Source organism: Pogona vitticeps, chromosome 4 (genome assembly GCF_051106095.1).
Source record: "Pogona vitticeps strain Pit_001003342236 chromosome 4, PviZW2.1, whole genome shotgun sequence".
Classification (NCBI taxonomy): domain Eukaryota; kingdom Metazoa; phylum Chordata; class Lepidosauria; order Squamata; family Agamidae; genus Pogona; species Pogona vitticeps.
The window spans coordinates 146,968,452-146,988,270 of record NC_135786.1 but is presented as its reverse complement, the minus strand read 5'-3'; the positions used below and the strand labels follow the sequence as shown (position 1 = coordinate 146,988,270).

At 40.0% G+C, this 19,819-nt stretch overlaps 1 protein-coding gene across 3 annotated transcripts in view; it reads left to right on the top strand.

Moving 5' to 3' along the window:
- CDH12 (cadherin 12) overlaps positions 1–19,819 on the top strand; it is an 875,078-nt gene that overhangs the window by 620,641 nt on the left and 234,618 nt on the right. For all 3 annotated transcript variants that reach the window (XR_012086709.2, XM_078391722.1, XM_078391723.1), the window contains exon 5: positions 3,270–3,696. Coding sequence is in view for 2 of the 3 variants with exons in the window: in XM_078391722.1 (XP_078247848.1) it covers positions 3,466–3,696 (231 nt within the window). In the remaining variant the exon portion in view is untranslated. The remainder of the gene's footprint in view (positions 1–3,269; positions 3,697–19,819) is intronic.

The following is a 19,819-nucleotide window of genomic DNA, read 5'->3' as shown; positions in this document are numbered from 1 at the left end:
AACTGGGCCATCCTTACCTACCTTCTTGGGGAATCATTGTTGAGAGGAAAGAGCCTGGTGTGAGGGCTGGGGAGGCATGAGGTTTAGGCAGCAGCTTTGGAGTGTCTTGGAAGGGCAACCAATTCCGCAGTTACTTAACGACAGGTACAGTACATGTATTTTACTGTTAAAAAATAGTGGGAGATGTTTGTGTGCTTACTTGTCATGTTTGCCAAAACCATTTGGCTAGTTTTGGACAGTGTGCACCTAGACATGGATGGGTGTGCTATTTGCTACTCTTGTGTCAGGCAGTAACACGACTTCTTCTGTACCCTGAGTGGCAGTGAGAAGTTAGGTGATAGGGTAGAGCAGTAGTCCCCAACCTTGGGCCTACAGATGTTCTTGGACTTCAACTCCCAGAAATCCTGGCCAATAGAGGTGATGGTGAAAGCTTCTGGAAGTTGTAGTTCAAGAACATCTGGAGGCCCAAGGTTGGGGACCACTGGGGTAGAGGGCACCCTCTGCAGCCTGAAGCTAACCTGTTGCCTCCAGCTGCAATGAAAAAAAAATGTTCTGTTGTCACTGAAGAACAACATTTTGTTGGCTGTTCTTCAGTTGTCACTGAAGGACAACCAACCCTGTCAGGTTCTCTGCAGGTAAAGATGTGACAGATGCCACCTTGTCCTGTGCTTCAAGTACTACTAAAATATCCTGACCTCACCTGGTTTTGTAAAGTACAAGTGTGTGGGCAAGGCCCAGCCTCATTTTATTCTTATGTTGCATTTAGCTGTATATGTCCTGTGTTACTTTACTGATAGAAACACCAACAGTAATAATCACATTGCTTGTCTGTTATTTATTCTACCGTGACAGAGCTAAAAGCTTCCATGTTTGCCATGCTCATTAATTCAAGCCACAAATTAAGTGAAATTGTTCTATTTGCCCATAGTAATGGAAATACTTAATTACATCCTTTTAATGTTACCAATTTGCTAAATTGCTACAGTTATTTAGAGAAAATCATAAATATGAAGAAGAGGGGGGGGGAAACTCAGTTGCAGAGTGCAGTTGGGAAACACAACTTTGGCTGCCAATTTATGTCTCATCATTACTCATTGCATCACTCAGTGATTTGTAAAGATAGACACCACCAAGCTCTTATCCTATGTAGGCTATGTTGTAATGACCAAGAGCTGTGTAACAGCATGGATGTCCAATTACACTTGAGCATTTGTAGAAAACTTGAATCCTACTTCTGCTTTTTGACTGTTCATATCTCTGTGTTCATCTTATTCACTGTCTTCAGGAAGGGGCACCATATGATTATTTTTTATTAACACCATTAATAGAGTTTCATTTGCAATCCACAGAATGATTTTTAGTCTAGTTAATGATTTGTATTCTCCAGAGTCAGTGACCTTAATTCTAGTTTTTACATATTTCAGGTTACCTTGTTAAAATCTTGACTGGAACATTTCAGGATATCATTCAGTCAAATTGGAGAGTATAAATAATTCCTTTGCTGTTTCATTTGTGGTGACTTGCCAGTCTGTTTCTTGGCTCAATTCAAACCGCTAGTCTTTTAAAGACTTACATGGTTCCCCATTGGGATAACAAATTTTCCTTCTTTTCTGTCATAATCTGAGGCAGAATGAGTCATCATTGATAATAGGGCCTTTTTATTGGGACCCCTACATTGGTAGAATTTCCTCTCACTGGGAAAAACCCTCTGACCATATCTTTGTTTTCCCAATTTATTTCTCAATTACTTTATCTTTGAACATATTTATAAAAATAATGCAGTACATACAGTGTGCACAAACCCATGAAAGACTAGGGTGTACTTGCTGAAAACATCTTGACCTTTTTGTGATTAAGGAAAGGATTAGTGTATTCCATATCTAAATATGTATTCAGTCTCTCTCTCTTTCTCTCCCTCTCTCTCTCTCTCTCTCTCTCTCTCTCTCTGTGTGTGTGTGTGTGTGTGTGTGTGTGTGTGTGTGTGTGTGTGAGAGAGAGAGAGAGAGAGAGAGAGAGAGAGAGAGAGAGTACAAGAGAGAGAAAAAATGTCTGTGGGAGACACAGAGAGAGAAAAAATATTTTGCATTACCTTTTGATCCCCAAACCTTTTTCAGATGGCACTTAGGAGGGCTTTTTTCATCCCCTTCCTCTTTGTTTCAACAAAAATAAATGGATATTATTAACAGTCTAGTGTGGAGATGAACCCAATAGTAGCAATCTCTTTGCTGTGTTTCCTTTTCTTAGAATGTTTTTGCTAGTAAGTTCATTATAAAGCTAACCCACACAAAGGGTAGGGAAAGATATAGTGTTTTGAATTGCATTAAAGAAAATGGGACACCATTCCTTCGGCTCAGAGGAAAGAATTCCACTGTGTCAAATTCCTCCTTCCTTCGTGACATTTAGCTGTGGAAACGAGTTACATTTATGGAATAGCATTATATTTTTGGCGTCACTGCTCTACATCCTGTGTTTCTCTTGGTACACACATTCTGAAGGAGAATAAGTAATTGGCAGATATTTAAGGCTTCTGGTATCAGATCCCTGTTCAAGTGCACCAAATTGACAGTTATTTATTTTGTCATTTTAATATTTTCACAGTGGGTAGCGGTGTTTGCCTCATGTGCCTAACCAATGAGACTGGGTTGGGGTCCTGCATACATTGACATGGGTGAGGTAACCATTTGCTGCTTTACCTTAGATGGTAAATTATCTTAGGCTCATCCAGTGCCTAGTTGCACCTAATATAATTTGTACACTTGAAAATAATGACAGCATTATTGGCAAAACTCTCTCTGCTTATCTAGTTCTTTTAGGGTGAGTAGACTGGTCTCCCTTTCTTAGTATTTATATTATGTGAAACATAATATATAAATAGTAATACCACATCTACTGGTAGGTTGGTCCATTCTTGCTTTTAATGTTTTGTTTTTTTTCCTTTCCTATGTGAATCTTGAGTAAATAATATCTGAATTCACTGGTGTATAGCAGCTTTATTTTATAACTGGGCCATAAAGGGCAGGCTGCATGCTGCTCTTCAGGCAGACACTAAAATAATACAAAGCAGAAGCCAAATGAAACATCCATACAGTTACTGTGCAGTGTTCTGCTGCATCTCAGAGCGACAGTGTAAAATACTAATAATACTTCAAGCTCTGTTTTGTGGTTCACTCTCAGTCACTATCTTGAGGAGCTAGCTAGGTGAGAGTTTGGATGAATATTTCAGTCTAATTTTATATCACTTCATGTTACCATGTAAATCTCTTTTATAGGTCCCTTTAGATGGAATTTTACATGGCAGAAACCTTGTCACCGGAAGGATTAATGTCAGCATTAGCATTTCGACAATAAAATACATATATTCGAAGCTAATTGGTGAATGCCCACGGACAGTCTCAAACCTGGATTCCTCGGCTCAGCATTCAGCGTTGGAATTTTTAATTACTTGCTGTAGGGAAACCATTGCCAATGCTTACAAGGAACTGCTTATCCCTGCTTCTCTGGTTCCTGTTCGATGGAGGTCTCCTAATGTCACTTCATCCACAACCACAACAGACTTTAGAAGGTGAGACGAGAGGAAATGATGCCACAATGCCAGAGCGGAGGACAGCTGCTGTGCGGGTCAAGCGAGGCTGGGTCTGGAATCAGTTCTTTGTGCTGGAAGAATACATGGGCTCCGAACCCCAGTACGTGGGAAAGGTAAATGCTTAACCTTCTAAAAGCTCAGTTAATTGATAGTGGAAATGTATACCTGTCCACTCAGATGTACACCGTCTTGTTTTCTGCATGGGTTACTCCCTAGTAAGTGTGTAATGGATGCATTTGAAGTGAATGACATCTTGTACCACAAATGCATGGGATTATACCAATTGCTTATATCAATTTCCCTGTTTTGTCTGAATGACTGTGAACTTACGATAATAATGGTCTGATGACGAGCTTTAATGAAATACTATTTTTAAAAAAGTCTTATTTATCATTATCCTGACCAGTTCTTTGTAACTCAGAGCAGACTTGAAAATGTTAAGTTTTGGTGACAAGAGCTCTGATTCTGGCAATTATAGTTCAAAGGGAGGATAAAAGAAGACAATTAATGAGTTTACAAGCTAAGCGACACAGGCCAGAATCCTGTTGAGGATACATGGTATGAAACCACAAATATGGAAGCAGGTCTCCCCCTTCTGACAACTGTCTTTCATGTAACCAGTTGTTAACTAGTTGCAAAATGGGACATGTTTTGCATGTGCAGAAATTCTCAAGAAGATTCTGGCCACAGAGTTCTCCACATGGAGAAATGATTTATAACAATGCAGCTTGAGACTATACTGCTGTACTAATTCATATTACTAAAGTAAGGGCCACTGAAATCAGTGGAACTTTCTTCTGAGTAGAATTGCTACACATTATGTAGAATATTTAAATAGGCTTCAGGCTTTTGTGCAACTCATATATATATTTAAAAAGTTGACCAAATGTTTAATCCTCAGAATTGCTCTTAGAACATGTAATGTTAGCAAATGCAAGTGGATTTTAAAATTCTTTCCTGAAACAGAATTTATTTCTGTCTCAGTTAATCTTTTCTTGGTTTCCTCTGTGACTCTTGCTTTTTTCATAAAGGGGATGTTTCTAACTCCTCGATACAGACTTGATTTGTGATGGTTCCTTGTTTTCATATACCCATTTTAATGACTTGAGACGCTTCGTTCAGCATAACACTCTAAATAACCTGTTTAGTCAGGAGAAGCGTTGCACCATTGAAGTGGTACCACTGTTTAGGTATCTGACTGAGAGCCACTTGCATCAATATTTCCCAGTCCTTCAGTGCCGATAGGCAAACAATGCAAGAGATATAAATATTGATATAGATATATTAAAGTATATACTATCAAACAGCTAGGATTCTAGCATCAGAGATTCAGTTTAAATTTGCATCATGTTGATATCAGCATCTCTTGAACCAAGTCATCTAAAATGACACATTAATGGAGCACAACAGATGACAAAGTTCTAGTGATGGTGATGCAAAGTGTTCCTAGAGATTAAATGAGTCTGTTGCTGTTTGCAGTGTGTATACAAATTTTCCTTTCATCCCTAATAGCCTTCTTTTGCAGGGGCTTATTATTGTTTTGTTTCTGATTTTTCTGCTCTTCTTTCAAAAAACCTTTGCCTTCCCAGCCCAGAATTAAGGGTTGAGACACAGGGGTTGGATAAAACTAGAGCCTCAACTTTATTAAACTATTTAGACGTTGAATTCCCCTTTCACAAGGGGGCCTGCTGCAGTGCGAAATTATCCTCTGACTCTGGTGTACCATTTACCACTGGATAAGACCACCAAGGGCAAGTTCCTATTACTGAAGTATGCTGACCTGTGTCTAGCAAGTATTCAGCCGCCCAGCTGCAGGAATTCCCCCACGGCCTCGTGACCCTAGGGGCACAGACACCTGGGAGATCCCCTTAACTCCCACCCCCCTTCATATAACTTCTTGTTCCACCAATCAGGGAGATGGAATGATTGGCACCCTCCTCGGGTGCCCCAATGGAACTCACCAAAACTCTTAATTTCACACTACTCGCAGTTGTGGCCTCATTAATGGGTCCTTCTAACATCACCTAATTATAACATGAAGTAAGAATGGGATGGGTGGAACACACCTGCTCCCTATCACATGCCAATTGCAGAAGCAAGCCAAAAAAATCCCACCCAGCCCCAAAGTGACCAGCTACTCTCATTTGTACTTCTTAAGGGTGGGCGAGTGGGCAGCACTTGCAAGAGAGGCCGAGCCTGGGGGGAGCCAGCCTAATAAAGGCTTTCTTACTAAGCCCCCCCCCCCCTTGGCCTCTACATCAAATGCCTGCACTTGATGGCTCTGAGTGGGCAGGCAAAGTGCCACCATGGTGTACATATAAAGATGCTTTTGTCATACCCCTTTTAAAAAGGGAAAACCATACTATAATTTCTATCCCTTTGTAGAGCTACAGTATTGCCTAGAAAGAAAAGAGTTCTATTTCTAGAGGAGTAAAATACAGCTAAAGGAAGAACACTCTGATTTGCTTCCAGATCCCTGGCTTTATTTGTAATTTTTCTCTGTTGCTAAACAACCTTGAAAGTTTGACCTTAGAGAGTAAGTTCATTGTGTGTATGTTAATTTATTTAGGTAACATTTGTGAATGTGAGAAGAATGTTAGCTAAGATTGCTTTCCTCATTTATGAGTAATTTCTGAGAGTTTCTGTACTTCTTTATTGTCACAAGGAGAACATAAGCAAGCAGAGCTTTCGCGTGATTTTCATTTGGCATTCACTTAGTGAATTTAAGTAGATCCTTTGCACCAGCCTATAAACCATAGTGTGTTGGCTGAAGTCTAATTGATTAGCACAGTAAGCCACAACCAGAGTAGGCCCATTGAATCAGTAGGGATTTGAACTCCTCCACAAGTTGCATTGATTCACTGGGCTTACTCTAGTTGCAACATACTCTGCTAAACAACAAGATTTTAGCCAGTGTATAACAACTTCAGGAAGAGTTCTTTTTCCTTTTATCTCATGCAAAACAGTTCATTGCCCTCCCACTTCTGGAATAAAAAGACCGATACAGAGTTTACTAGAGCTACACTTTATTAATTATAACTTTCAACCTCCCTTATCCTGCAGAGGGGACTAAATGTACTGTGATTCCTCAGGCAGGAACTAGGGTACTTCTTACCCTTTCATTGCTCCCTAACAGGTGAGTCACAACCCCCTGGTTTGAGCTCTCCCCAGCTTGGCTGGCTAAGACTGGGAGGCCCTCCCACCCACCAAACATCAAATCCTTGTTAAGTTAAACGGTCAGCAGTCAGATCCGGTCCTACAAGCACCTCTCAGTCTGGCAAGTGGATCTGTGGACCCTAGTTGCTGTGATGCTGGGCACAATGTGCGCCTATTGGGAATTCACCAATACTCCCCATTCTGCACTACTGTCAGTGTTAGAAGTAGCTCCACCATCAAACATCCCATCAATATCCCATGGGTAACCAGTATTCAACAGACAAAATTTGCCTGCTTATCATTCACTGTAAGGCGGGCCAGAGGAGAGGCAGGAACTGTTCTCGATGTTTCCAGAGTGCAGGACACATAATAATGAGCTCAAGTTACAGGAAACCAGATTTAGGCGGAATATCAGGAAAAAGTTATTTACTGTTAGAGCAGTATGTCAATGGAACCAATTATCTTGGGAGGTGGTGGGCACTCCAATGCTGGAGGCATTCAAGAGAAAATTGGACAACCATCTGCTTTGATTTGGATTTCTGCCATGAGCAGGGAGTTGGACTCAATGACCTTGTAGACCCTTTCCAACTCAGCGGTTCTCTGATTCTCTGATTCTATGGGGTGGTCACTTGAAAAAGTTTGGGAACCATTGGGATAGAGCAGGCTTGTCCAACCTGCGGCCCGAGGGCTGCATCCGGCCCAGGCCGGCTCGTAATGCGGCCCAGTGCAATTTTTTTATTTTTAAAGAAATTTCAAGGTTTCAAGTTACACTTCCGGTGTTTGCGGCCGGAATGCGGCTGGGGCACGTCACAATGGTGGGGGGGGAGAGAGAGGAAGGAGCGGGAGGGGAGGGGAGGGGAGAGGGGGCCTGTGTGACTGCATTGCGCCATCCCCATCAATAGGTGGACCCCTCCCGGCCCCCTAAAGCCACCGGAGTCGAAGCTGGCAGCCTCTGCTGTCTGAGATCGCAGCTGCCGGCAAGCGCGCTTGGAGCAGGGCTGCGGCCCAAACCAAATTTATGTGCGTCCCAAACCAAATTTTCATCTAATGTGGCCCAGGGAAGGTGAAAGGTTGGACACCCCTGGGATAGAGGCTGCAAGGTTTCACCTAATGCAGCACAATAACGAGAAGTCCTTAGCAGAAGTTCTAGACTACTGTTTTACGTGGATCTTTATTTGGATTGTGGTATGTGTGTTACTTCTTGGTTTCTGACTTATTTTTAGATAAAGTTGCATAAATTGAGACATATTCTTATTCAGTATGACAGACACTGTAATATCTTAAAGCAACTTCATAGCAATTTCTAGACTTTTCAAAAAATGATAGATTCACATAAAGATTGTATTTATGGCTGTAGGTGTCCTGTATGTCTCTAACCAGTTAGCACAAATGAGAATAAGCTGATGAGAAGCTATGTGCATTCACAATAAATCTCATTCCAGATGCTTTTCTAAAGCTTGCCATACCGAAACACCTCATCTAGATGTCTTCTGCTTCACTGAGATTTGCCAGTTTCCCAGTAAAATACAACCCTGGCTTTGTTTTCCTTTTAACTCACCCCACACACCATATTTTGCTTGTTTTGTGTGTGTGTGGGGCGTGAAGCCTGCCAAATTCTGTGCAGCATCATGTCCTTTCCAGTGAATATTATTGAGAAAAGATGTCATTATGTGCAAGAATTTTAACATTTGTAATAAGTGGTCTCTCCTCTAACTCTCCGTTTCTGTTCAAGAGCTCAAAAATGTGAGATTCACATCCCTAGTTGAATGTTTTATTATGGAGAGCAGGAAGCCACACTCAGATGAAAATGTTCTCTGCCACACACATAGCATGGGCATAATCTTGCTTTGAGATAAGTAATATTGATGCATTCTTGAGTACTAAGCGTATACTTTTAAGCAAATGTGTCCCTAGCGTGCCACTCGTAGCTAGATGATAAAAATGAAATATGGGGGATCTAGGTGATAAAATGCAAAATAAAGAATGCATAGCAAATACTTCATTAGCAGAGAGCTAGGGAGCATGGACTGTGAACATGAAAATGGTGGCTGCTGAAGAGAGTACTAAACTGATGTTTATAGCTGATTTCATCAAGTTAGGATTTACAGTGGTAGAAATTCCTAGTGGTCTCTGGCTCCTAAGGTCAAACAAATGAAGTTTTGCTCTTTGAGTAATTATTTATCTGCTTGATTTTCTTAAACCAGGAAAAGGTTGTTGGTCCAAACTGCAGCAATATATATGCAAATTAAACAGCCTAATAGTATAGAGTGTTTTGTCATTACAGTTGTATGAGTATTGCTGTTAAAAACAGCTATGCCACACACCACAGCCAACTGCTACAAATTCCCCCAACATGGTCTGAAGGCATGTCTTATGTAACAGGAGAAGAGAAATGGCTAATAATAGAATTAAATGGCTTCCATCCCCCATAAATTGTTGAATAAGGAACAGATATGATAAGAGAGAAAGAAGCATGGGGCTGAGAGCCATGATTGCCGTTTTTTGTTTTTTGTTTTTGCTCTGAACCATAAAGATGGAAAAGCAACTCACACTGTGATTTCTGACAACTTTATCCAATAATCTGTGGGACTGCTCATTAAAATGTGCACATGCCTTTCAGTTTCCTGCTATCAGAGGGAAATTGTGAGTGCCAGATCCCCACCTTGCTTTTTCAAATACCATACAGATACAAAGAATGGCTAAAGAAAAATGTATATGTGAAATCTGCAGGGAAACACTTCAAACAGCAGGGGAATGCACACAAATTGGATGCATTAGGGACAATGTGTACAAATTATAGGCAGATTTCTATTTCTAAGTAAGCTGGAAATTTGGGAAGGGTGAAGAAGTATCACAAGTCACTGAAGATATGCAGTATACTTACAGACCTCTTCATTCTCTTTGTTTTATATTGTTTCAACTTAACTTGGACACTTGGACAAGGGATGTTCAGTCCCTTAAAAATTCCTCATTGTCAGGAGGGAGTGAAACAAGCATTTGTGTTGTTTTTTTAAAATCAGTGGCCAAAATCCTGTTCTTTAGCATAGAAAATCACACTAGAGGCCTGTTGGATCAATAGGAATTTGCTCAGTCAATTTATCCCTAAGTTCCAGAAAGCAATGGAGCCTGCAGAGGAGTTTACTCATTAAATGATCATTGGTACAATGTACTGTGCTAATCAACAGAATTTTGGCCAGTGAGCTTGTACTCTACCTATGCAAAACTAGTGCCCTTTCAGTTTGAGAAGTAAAGCTATCAGAGAGTACCTGACTGTTTTGTTGTTGTTTACAGATGCCGGTCAGTTTTTGAGCCCAATTCACAGTGCTGGTTGTGACCTATAAAACCCTGTATGGTTTCAGTCCAGCCTATCAGACAGATCATATCTCACCATAAAACTCTCCTAAGGTCTTAGGATCTTCCAGGGAGGTTCTCCTCTCAGTCCCATCACCTTTACAGGTACATTTGAGGGAGACCTGAGAGAGGGTTATGTAATGCTCTTGGCCATGAAAATAGCTTGGCTCTTGTCCTTTCAGCGACAAGTCAAAACCTGTCTCTTCAGACAAGCTTTTTAAATATAGTTTTAGACACCCTGTTTCCTATTTTTATACCCCCCCTTTAATGTCATTTAATGTACTTATCTTTTAAAAATTCTTTTTGATATCTCTTTTAAAATCAGAACATATATTTTTAAATAGTTAATGTATTTTGTTTGTTTCAACAATATATGAGCCACTTTGTGGCCTTCACTGGGAAAAAGCTAAGATAAAAATACAATAATTCAGTCAAGATGCAAATAATCACCTTGATCTTTGAGTCTTCAAAATCTCATGCAATCTCAGGCAACATCATTTTGCACCTTTTTTGCTATCTGCAGTAAAACGTTATTGTCATCAAAGATTTACTTCCACAAATTTTCTTTGAAAGAAGATGTTTAACTCCTCTACCCTCCTTGTATACTTGTATACTCATTTAGGTGACCTTTGCTCATATATACTCACTCAGGGCAGCTTTGCTTACCTGGACCTTCCTTGCTAGAGGACAAGATGCTCATAGATTGTTCAGGAAAGCTTGTAGGCAATATTTATTATTTATTTATTTATTGCATTTATACCCCACCCATCTAGTCAATTGATTACTCTGGACGGCTTCCAACATATATAATAACAATATAAAAAAATAACATTATAGACATTAGTAATAAAGTTAAAGATGGAAAGTGATAAGAAAAAATAAATAATAACTGAAGGGAAGACCTGCCTAAACATCCAGGTTTTCAATTGGTTTTTAAAGATGCCCAACGTAGAGGCCGCATGGATCTCAGGAGGAATAGAACATTTATTTCCTTCCCCATAACTTCTCTGTTACAAATCACTTTTTTCCCATCTCCAGTTTTCAGCAGAAGAGTGGCACCTCTTGTTCCCCAAACTGGTGTTTGGCATGAGTGATTTAGCTCTGCCCAAACACAGAGAAGTAGGGCTATGAGCAGGTTTATAATTCTTATACAAACATAAGCACTGGTTCTGATAGTCTGTGCCGTCCTGTTTCCCCCTGGTCTTTGATTCCTTCAAAGGGTAGCTTAAAACCTGTGTTCCTATACTTTCCGTCCTTTCTTTCTGCCCCCTCTCTTCCTGTTCTCTTGGTCTGAAATCAAGAGTGACGTAGCCATAAGACTCTGATTATTTAATCAGTGATTCTGTAGCAGGAAAATTAAAGAGGGTTAATTTCTAAGTTAAGAATAATGCTTTCCTCCCATCCATTTTGGTATTTCTAGCTTTTCCAGTTTCTAAGTGTGACACGTGGGTGTTGAAATTAATATGAAGTATCTGGCGGGGTGCTGCTCTACCTTGTTAATGCCTCTGCAATTTTTTTGGACCAGCTCCATGGTTGCTCTGATTCAGCTCAGGTTACACCTTTGTTTGAGGGTGATGTAAATTCCTACTGTAAGCCATTAAAATCCATGTCAGTTTCCCCACTGACTTCTTTGGAAAGATGGTTCATAGTTATCCTACGATTGTACTATTTTGAATGTATTATATCCCTTGCATTGTCCAGAATTTTCAATGATTTTTTTAAACAAATACGTATAACAATTGCACACACATGGCCCAAATCATGCTATGGTTTCATGCTAAATAGACAGGTGCAGAGTTAACTTTAGTTATTATAGAAGCATAGCACTGAAATACCCCTGCAATTTATAAATAGAGCTGTGATGAGCATATTAAATCAATTGCCAGTTTTTCTAAACTTTTTTGGATTACTAGTTAATTTTGGAAGGCACCTGGACAAGCACAGAAGAGATTTACAGCAACCGTGTCAAATGCTATCAGCTAAAACTCTCAATCCATTTTATGTTGACTTTTTCTTTCTTTCTTTCTTTTTCCAGGAGAGTATCTTAAAGTGTCAGTTTGCAGAAACTGATGGGCATTAGACAAGTTCATGGTTAGATATCCTGAAATAGTGTTTGGGGTTGACACTTTCAAACCCATCACTAAAACTCCTCATGACAGTTTGCTTGGGCCATTGTAAGCCAAGCTGTAAATCAAAGCACCTTCTGCCTTCATATTGTATCATAATATTGGATTCTAAATGGAACATAGCAGCTTTACAGAGTAGACAGAAATACATTTTTAGCCAGCTTGGAGAAGAACAGATCTATGCTATTTCTCCCCAAGCCCCTTGAAGTTTAATTCTCGGAGCAATTAGGCAGGTGTGCTGTTTGTGTCATGTTCCTCGCTGTTTCTTTTGATATTTATTCCAGCAACGACACAGTGTCAGTGTGTAGTTGATCCAATCTTTTGGCATGAGTATGCAGTCTGGCTGGCAGGCAGTCACATTTTTGTGTCTTGCTTTTTTCTTGTGCAATTGCCTATATCAATCCTTTGGGGCAGTTGCTGGGCAGGACATCATGGATGGTGCACCAAGTCAGTTTAAGTGTGGGAGGGAATCCCATTCCTCTGTTCACACTGGTAACGGCCACAGCTGCAACACAATTTGTAAATTGGATTTATATGGGTAGTGTCCTGAACTGATTCAGCAGTAATTCAAATGCTTACCATGTCAGTTGAGCGCTAATTCACTTACTACTTATTAAAAAGTGAAAAGAGGTTTGGATGGCAGCAAAAGGAGTGGGTCAGAACCTGGTTATAATGACAAACAAGGGTGAGGGAGGAAAAAACAGTTAAATATTTAAGTGTGAACAACAGCTGCAATTTAAATGTGAGGGTGAAGTATAAAGAACCCTGAGTCAACCTAGGGCAAATGTCTGTGTGCCCACATACCATCAAAATTTTTATTTTAGTAATTAACAAGAGTATTAAACTCAATCACTGCAATGGAATAGAGTATTGGCCTGTAAAAAGAGGCATGCTGAACTGGACCCAAGACCTATCTAGGCCACCATCTAATCTAATCATATAGAGGCCAACCACTTTGCTAATGGGAAGCCTATAAGCAGGACTTCGGTGCAACACAGGCAATCTTTAATTAGCAGCAATCTGCTGCTTCCACTGAAGTCATATCCTCTCTGTTGGTGGAGCTCCACAGGATGATATTGGCCATCTACAGTGGTGCCTCAATTTACGAACATCCCCACTTATGAAAATTTCGAGTTACAAAAAGCTCCAGCGGCAAAATATTACTTCAATTTGCGGCCAGAGCTTTGAGTTACAGATGAAAAAATGTGGGGGAGGCGGGGAAAGTGTGAAGTTCTAACTTTCAGTTAACCATTGGCCAGCAAAGAGGCTGCTTGTCTCTTACCTCGCTCGTCCCAGTGGTTAGAGAGTGGATAGGGAGAGAGTCTTCAGACTGCCTGGTACTGCCTGGTACTGTACAATATGGCCTGTATTTTTTTTTGTTTGCTTTTTAAATTTTTGCTTTTTGGATTTTTTACTTTCTTTTTTAAAACAGAGAGACTGCCTGTTCTGGGTGAATACACTGTATTTACTGTACTGTACAGCGGTTTTTGCAGCTTGGTGGGGGGCTAGGGCTAGGTGGGGGTTATGTTTCTGTGCTCTGATGGGTCTTGCAGTGTGAACTTAAAATGTGAAAAGTAGACTGTAATATTAAATTAAAATTAAATGTGAAAATTAGACTGTAATTTTAAAATGTATTTTTTAAATTTATTTTTGCATTCTGTGGCTCCTAGGTTTTGTGACCTCTCTTTAAAATGTGTGTTTTTAAAATGTATCTCCAAAGTCTGTTTTAAATTCAGAAAATATTCTGTGATGTTTGTTGATGCAGGCAGGCAAGCAGGCAGGCTTTAAAATGGAATTTACTGTAGACTCAAGTCTCTCCCCCCCCCCAATTGTCTTCTCTCTCTCTCTCTCTGTCCCTCTCTCTCTCTGTCTTCTCTTTTTGTGATGAGGATTTCTGTGCTGGAATAATACTTTCTGAATTCTGAGGCTTCCAGGGTTTGTGTACTGTGACCTCTCTTTAGTTTTAAATGTGTGTGTTTAAAATGTGGCTCCAAGGTCTGTCTCTTTTAAAATCAGAAAATATTATGTGAGGGGCTGTTGATGCAGGTAGGCAGACTTTAAAATGGAGTTTACTGTAGACTCAAGTCTCTCCCCCCCCATTGTCTTCTCTCTCTCTCTCTCTCTCTCTCTGTGTGTGTGTGTGTGTTTAACAGCACAAACCTTTGTCTGAGGGGTCTGTGTGTCCCAGTGATGACTTTCTTTCTTTCTTTCTTTCTTTCTTTCTTTCTTTCTTTCTTTCTTTCTTTCTTTCTTTCTTTCTTTCTTTCTTTCTTTCTTTCTTTCTTTCTTTCTTTCTTTCTTTCTTTCTTTCTTTCTTTCTTTCTTTCCTCCCTCTTTTCCCCATTTTTCCTTCCCTCCCTCCCTCCTTTCCTGCCCTTTTTTTAAACCTAAAAGGTGCTTGGTTTTGGTTAAAAGGTGATTGGGTTAAAAGATGTTCTGTTTAAAAGATGTTCCCTCCCCCCTTCCTCCTTTTCTGCCCTTTTTTTGACCCAAGAACATCTTAGGTTAAGAAGAAAAATTCTCCCCCTAGTGGTAGAGTATGGATTAACCAGCTTTGCATTAGTTCCTATGGGAACTAATGCTTCGACTTAAGAACAGCGCCTTGACATAAGAACCAAAAACAGCCGGAATGGATTAATCAGTTTTCAGTGCATTCCTATGGGAAATGGTGTTTCGACTTACAAAAATTTTGAGTTGCGGCCACGAAACAATGGATTAATTTCATAAGTTGAGGCACTACTGTATTTATAGTACTTCTCACCTTGGATGAAATATAGATCCATCATGACTAATCATTTCTGATAACCCAATCCTCCATGGATTTGTGTAAAACCCTTTTAAAATTGTCTATCTTGGAAGCACAAAGTCAACAGTATCACTATGTGCTGCATGCACATTTTCATTAACTTTCATATGTGCTGTATGCAGTGCATCCTTTTATCTTCTTTCACCATTCAACTTCAGCGCATGACACAAATTATAGTATTTCAAGTAGGAAGTAATCTTCTCTCTTATCTACTTTCTTGTTATGAGTTCAGCTGAAGAAGATCTGGAATCTGAGGGGTTAATTACAGCTGAGGAAAATGCTGGGCAATCAGAATCGCAGGCAGCTGAATCACCACCAGATTCTCCTCCCACAGTAGCCAGAGTAAGGGAGAAGCTTTGGCAAGGACTCATGACATGAAGATAAGAGGCTTGCATGAATGCTTCCCATAGGAACATCAGGTTGACCAGCCCTGCGTTTTAGCAGGATGGAGTGTTTAGATGACTGCTGCTGCTATAAAATCTGCACCCAGAGGCTTGGAAGTTTGTGGAAGCAACAAGTCAACACTCTGGCTTGCATCCATACTCCTGGTTATCTTGGACCTTGTTCTCTGAACCCTTGGCTTTGGACTCTGACTTCTGACTATGGTTTGTGTTTTGGCTTTGGCATTTTTGTATCTGCTTTGCATCTTCTGGACTTCTGATATTGGACTGGCTTATTAGACTTTTGCCTGTTGAAACCCCCTGGGAATGTGACATTTCTCTACACCAGTGGTTCTTAACCTTTGTTACTCGGATGTTTTTGAACTGCAACTCCCAGAAACCCCAGCCAGCACAGTTGGTGGTGAAGGCTTCTGGGAGTTGCAGTCCAAAACTCCCGAGTAACCCAAGGTTAAGAACCAGTGCTCTACACAACAGATACTCTTTCAACATATTTAGCCTTAACCACTGGCTGAAAGCCTGTTTGTGAAGCTAGGTCACATAAGGCTGATGGCAAAATCAGCTTCAGTGAATTTCTGCAAATTAAAATAAATTCTGATTTCCTCTCCTTGCTCCTTTCCCCTTCATGAGCAAGCCATTGGGGGATGTGATATAAGGGAAATCTTAAATTTTCTAAAATCTCTGCCACTGAGATGACTTCACACAAGTGAAGGTGATTTTTGCAAATTAGACGTTCTCCCATCCCAGGAAATCCAACAACATCCCCACATTGAAGGGGATTTCATTGGAGTCTCAGGATGTCCTGTAGGTCGGGATTGGAAAATTTGTATTGCCTTAAAAAAATCACTGTTGCTGATGACCTCATCAGCTGTACGCAGCATAGCTCTGAGAACAGTTCAGCCACTGTTCTTCTAATCTTACACCTTAGGGAGTTGCTCTAGCCCCTTTTATAATTTTCATTTTCAGTTTTGTAGTTTTTAATACCCTTTTTCAGGTGCAATTTCCAGAACTATAGAACTATAGTATAGAATTGTATCTAGTATGCTAGTAACATAAATATGTATAAGCACAGTAGGAGGAGTAGCATGAAGTTGGAAAAAATGTCCGGGTGAAAAATGACGAACAGTGAGGTTTGAGAAATAGAGAAGAAAGCTAACAGATCACGTATGTCTGTTTATTAAGAAGCTAAACAACAGGCAGTCCATGTAATGCAGTTTATGTAAGATTCAGGAACTGTTTGGTTTCCATGCTTTAATCAAACTGCCCAAGCCATATCAAAACAACTCATTTTCTTCATGTTCATCAGTACTGAAGGTCCACAGGATCTATTGGCAGCAGTGCAATAGGTACTAAAACAGCCCTCCAGCTTGTTTGGCTTTCTGCAGTGGGGAAATCTGACAGGTCATTTGAGCAGTTAGAAAATGTGCTTTTAAAAAAACTTGGCGGTTTTATTTTTATATCTCTTTTCTAATTGTTCCCAAATAAATGTTTTCTCCTTTAAAAACAAACAAACGCCCAAAAACCAAAAGCACACTGTGTCCTCGTTTTCATTAACTTTCAACAGTGCCCTCTCTTTTCCAAACTAGTAAGAGTCAGCCAACACATGGGTCCTTTTAAGGAGAAACACTTCTTTCAGGACTAGAGAATGAAGCCACCACAGGCTGGGGTGAGAAGACAGCCTGCATATCTGTGAATGTTGTTTGATATTTTTTTCGTTGACCCAGCTTCAACCTCTTGCTCGACTATGATGTGGCCTTTGTCAAGTCAGTGTCACTCAGCCTAGCTTTGTTGTTTTTGCATGCCATGAAGTTGGTTCTGACATGAATAAGTAGTCTCCAAATCTGTCCTGTCCGCAACAGTTCTGCTCACTCTTGTGGACTGAAGCCTTGGCTTCCTTTAGGGAGCCAGTCCATCTCATATTTGGTTTTCCTCTTTTCCTCATGCCTTTCACTTTTCCTAGCATTAATGTCTTGTCCAGAGAATCCTGCCTTCTCGTGATGTGTTCAAATAGGACAGATTCAGTTTCAACATTTTTGTCTCCAGGGATAGTTCAGGCTTGATTTGATCCACTTGTTTGTCTTTCTGGCAGTCCAAGGTATCTATCTGCAAAGCTTTCCTCCAGCACCACATTTCAAACAAACATTTTTTTTCCTGTCAGCTTTCTGAACTGTGCAGCTTTCACATCCAATACATGTTGGCTGGAAATACAGTGCGGATGATCTTGGTCTCCAGTGATATATCCTTATACTTGATACATCATTGCTGCCCTTCCTAGTCTCAGTCTTCTCCTAATTTCTTGGCTGCAGTGTACTTTTGGATTGATTATTGAATATACAAAATCTCTATTTTAATTAATTTGTTGTCAACATTAAAGTTGTGCAGTCATGATCTTTGTCTTCTTCGCATTCAACTTGCAACCCTGTAACTTACAACTTACAAGGTGGTTATGAAGATAAAACTAGGGGAGAGAGGAGAATGCTGGAGAAAAGACAGGATAGAAATGTAATAAAATAATGAAAAAAAGATTAAAGCAAGGAAGAAAACATGTTATGGTTTGTTGTTCTTACCCACAGGAATAATACAAGCAAAGAATTACTGTACTTCTGTATTAGGAGTATAGGAGTCTTGTACTGAGTCAAACCTTTGGTAAATCTGCCCATATACACTTTACACTTACTAACACTAGCTCTGCTTCCAATCTGTGCTTGCTAGGTAAGCCACATGAAGGCGAAATATTTTTCCCATAACAAAGGCATAAAATAAGTACAAATTCAGTGGATTAAGTGATTGACTACTGAACAAAACTGTGTGCCAGGACTGGTTTAAACAAACAGATATATGCAGCATTTGTACAACATCTCGTTACAACAGTTGCGATACTGACACACACTAGACCACTTCATATCTTCAACTGCTGTCACATCTTTCTGATGTCATAAAGAAGGAGCAGACAGGTGTTGGCAATGGAGCAGGTCCAACACACATGCCAACAACTTTGGGCTGAACCAGCGAACCAAGTGGCATGTGGGAATGATTGGCAATGAATGCCTATGTAGAAGATACATCACATACAAAAAATACACTTTCCTTCCCTTAGCAATTCCCTGAGGCTCCAATTGTCACCCTGAGACCTAGCTATCCTGGTGGGTGAAGAAATAGTAAGACACTTTCTTTACAAGAATTCTTTCTGAAACTGATTTCCCTTCTAAAGTTGCTACAGTGCCATTCCTTTATATTGCCTTGGTGGGGAGGAGGATGTCATTTGAGGACAAACCCAGAGGGAGATGCAACAATTAAGGTGTTGCCATGTCGTGTACGAGCTTCAAGGGTGAGGAGCTCAGGTTATATATAACCTAATCATAAATAAAGTTCTTCAAAAACACCTCTGGTTTATGAATGTAGGATATTATTCTTCTGTAGCCAGGATTCAGAAAGCCAGGAAATGGCTGAATATTGCTGCACAATATTGTGCCCGCGTTGACAGGAAGAAAAAAGATGCCATGCTTTTACATAGCAAAGGGCAGCCTGAATGTACATCAATGGTAGCAGTCAAGATCAGGATGCCCTCTTCTGCACACTATCCATTCATACTGGTTGAAAAACAGCCCTGCCATTTGCTTTGTGTTTGGGTGATAAATTTAGTGTTTCTTGAGAATACTCATTTGTATTTCGTTGGTTTATCCATTTACGACTTCTTCCTAGTGTTCATATGACTTGAAACATCCTTAGAAGTGCTGTGTGTCAAGAATTTATGAGATTCTATGTAGTGATCTGACAGCTGTGGTAGTGAGCATGTACTATTCCTTAAAAGTGACCTGTTGCGAGCTTGTGAATACACTGATATTTACAACACTAGAAGGCATATAACATTGCCCTGTAATTATTAAAAAAACAGCATTTTCCAACCTTCTGAATGAATCAATCTACACTCATCAAAAGGAGTGGTGATAATTCAATCTTCTGAATTGAGAACTTAATTCCCTGACTTGATGTGCATTCAAGAACACTGTTGTTTTTAATACTTAATATTTAAATTGATGAAACAGAAAACATATAATGACTGTAAGGTTATTTGTACAAGTAGGATTTCAGCTGTCTAAAAGGGTAATGCAGATTCAAGGGGGAAATTGGCAGAGGGTGGTGGGAGTGTAGACCTTTGGTCTAGATGGGTGGGGTAGAAATCTAATAAAATAAATAAAATAAATAAATAAATCTGTTTTCAAACAGCCACAGCTTCAGGTCATTTGATCTGCACAGGATAAAAAGTGTTACTTTTTACAAAGTTAAAATTCAAGAACCCTTTGCTCAATTGTCCCCCACTTTGGCACAGAGCAAGAACAGAATTCCTGCTACATCTGTGCCGAATTTGGTGCTGATCAAAGGTCCAGTTTCAAAGTTA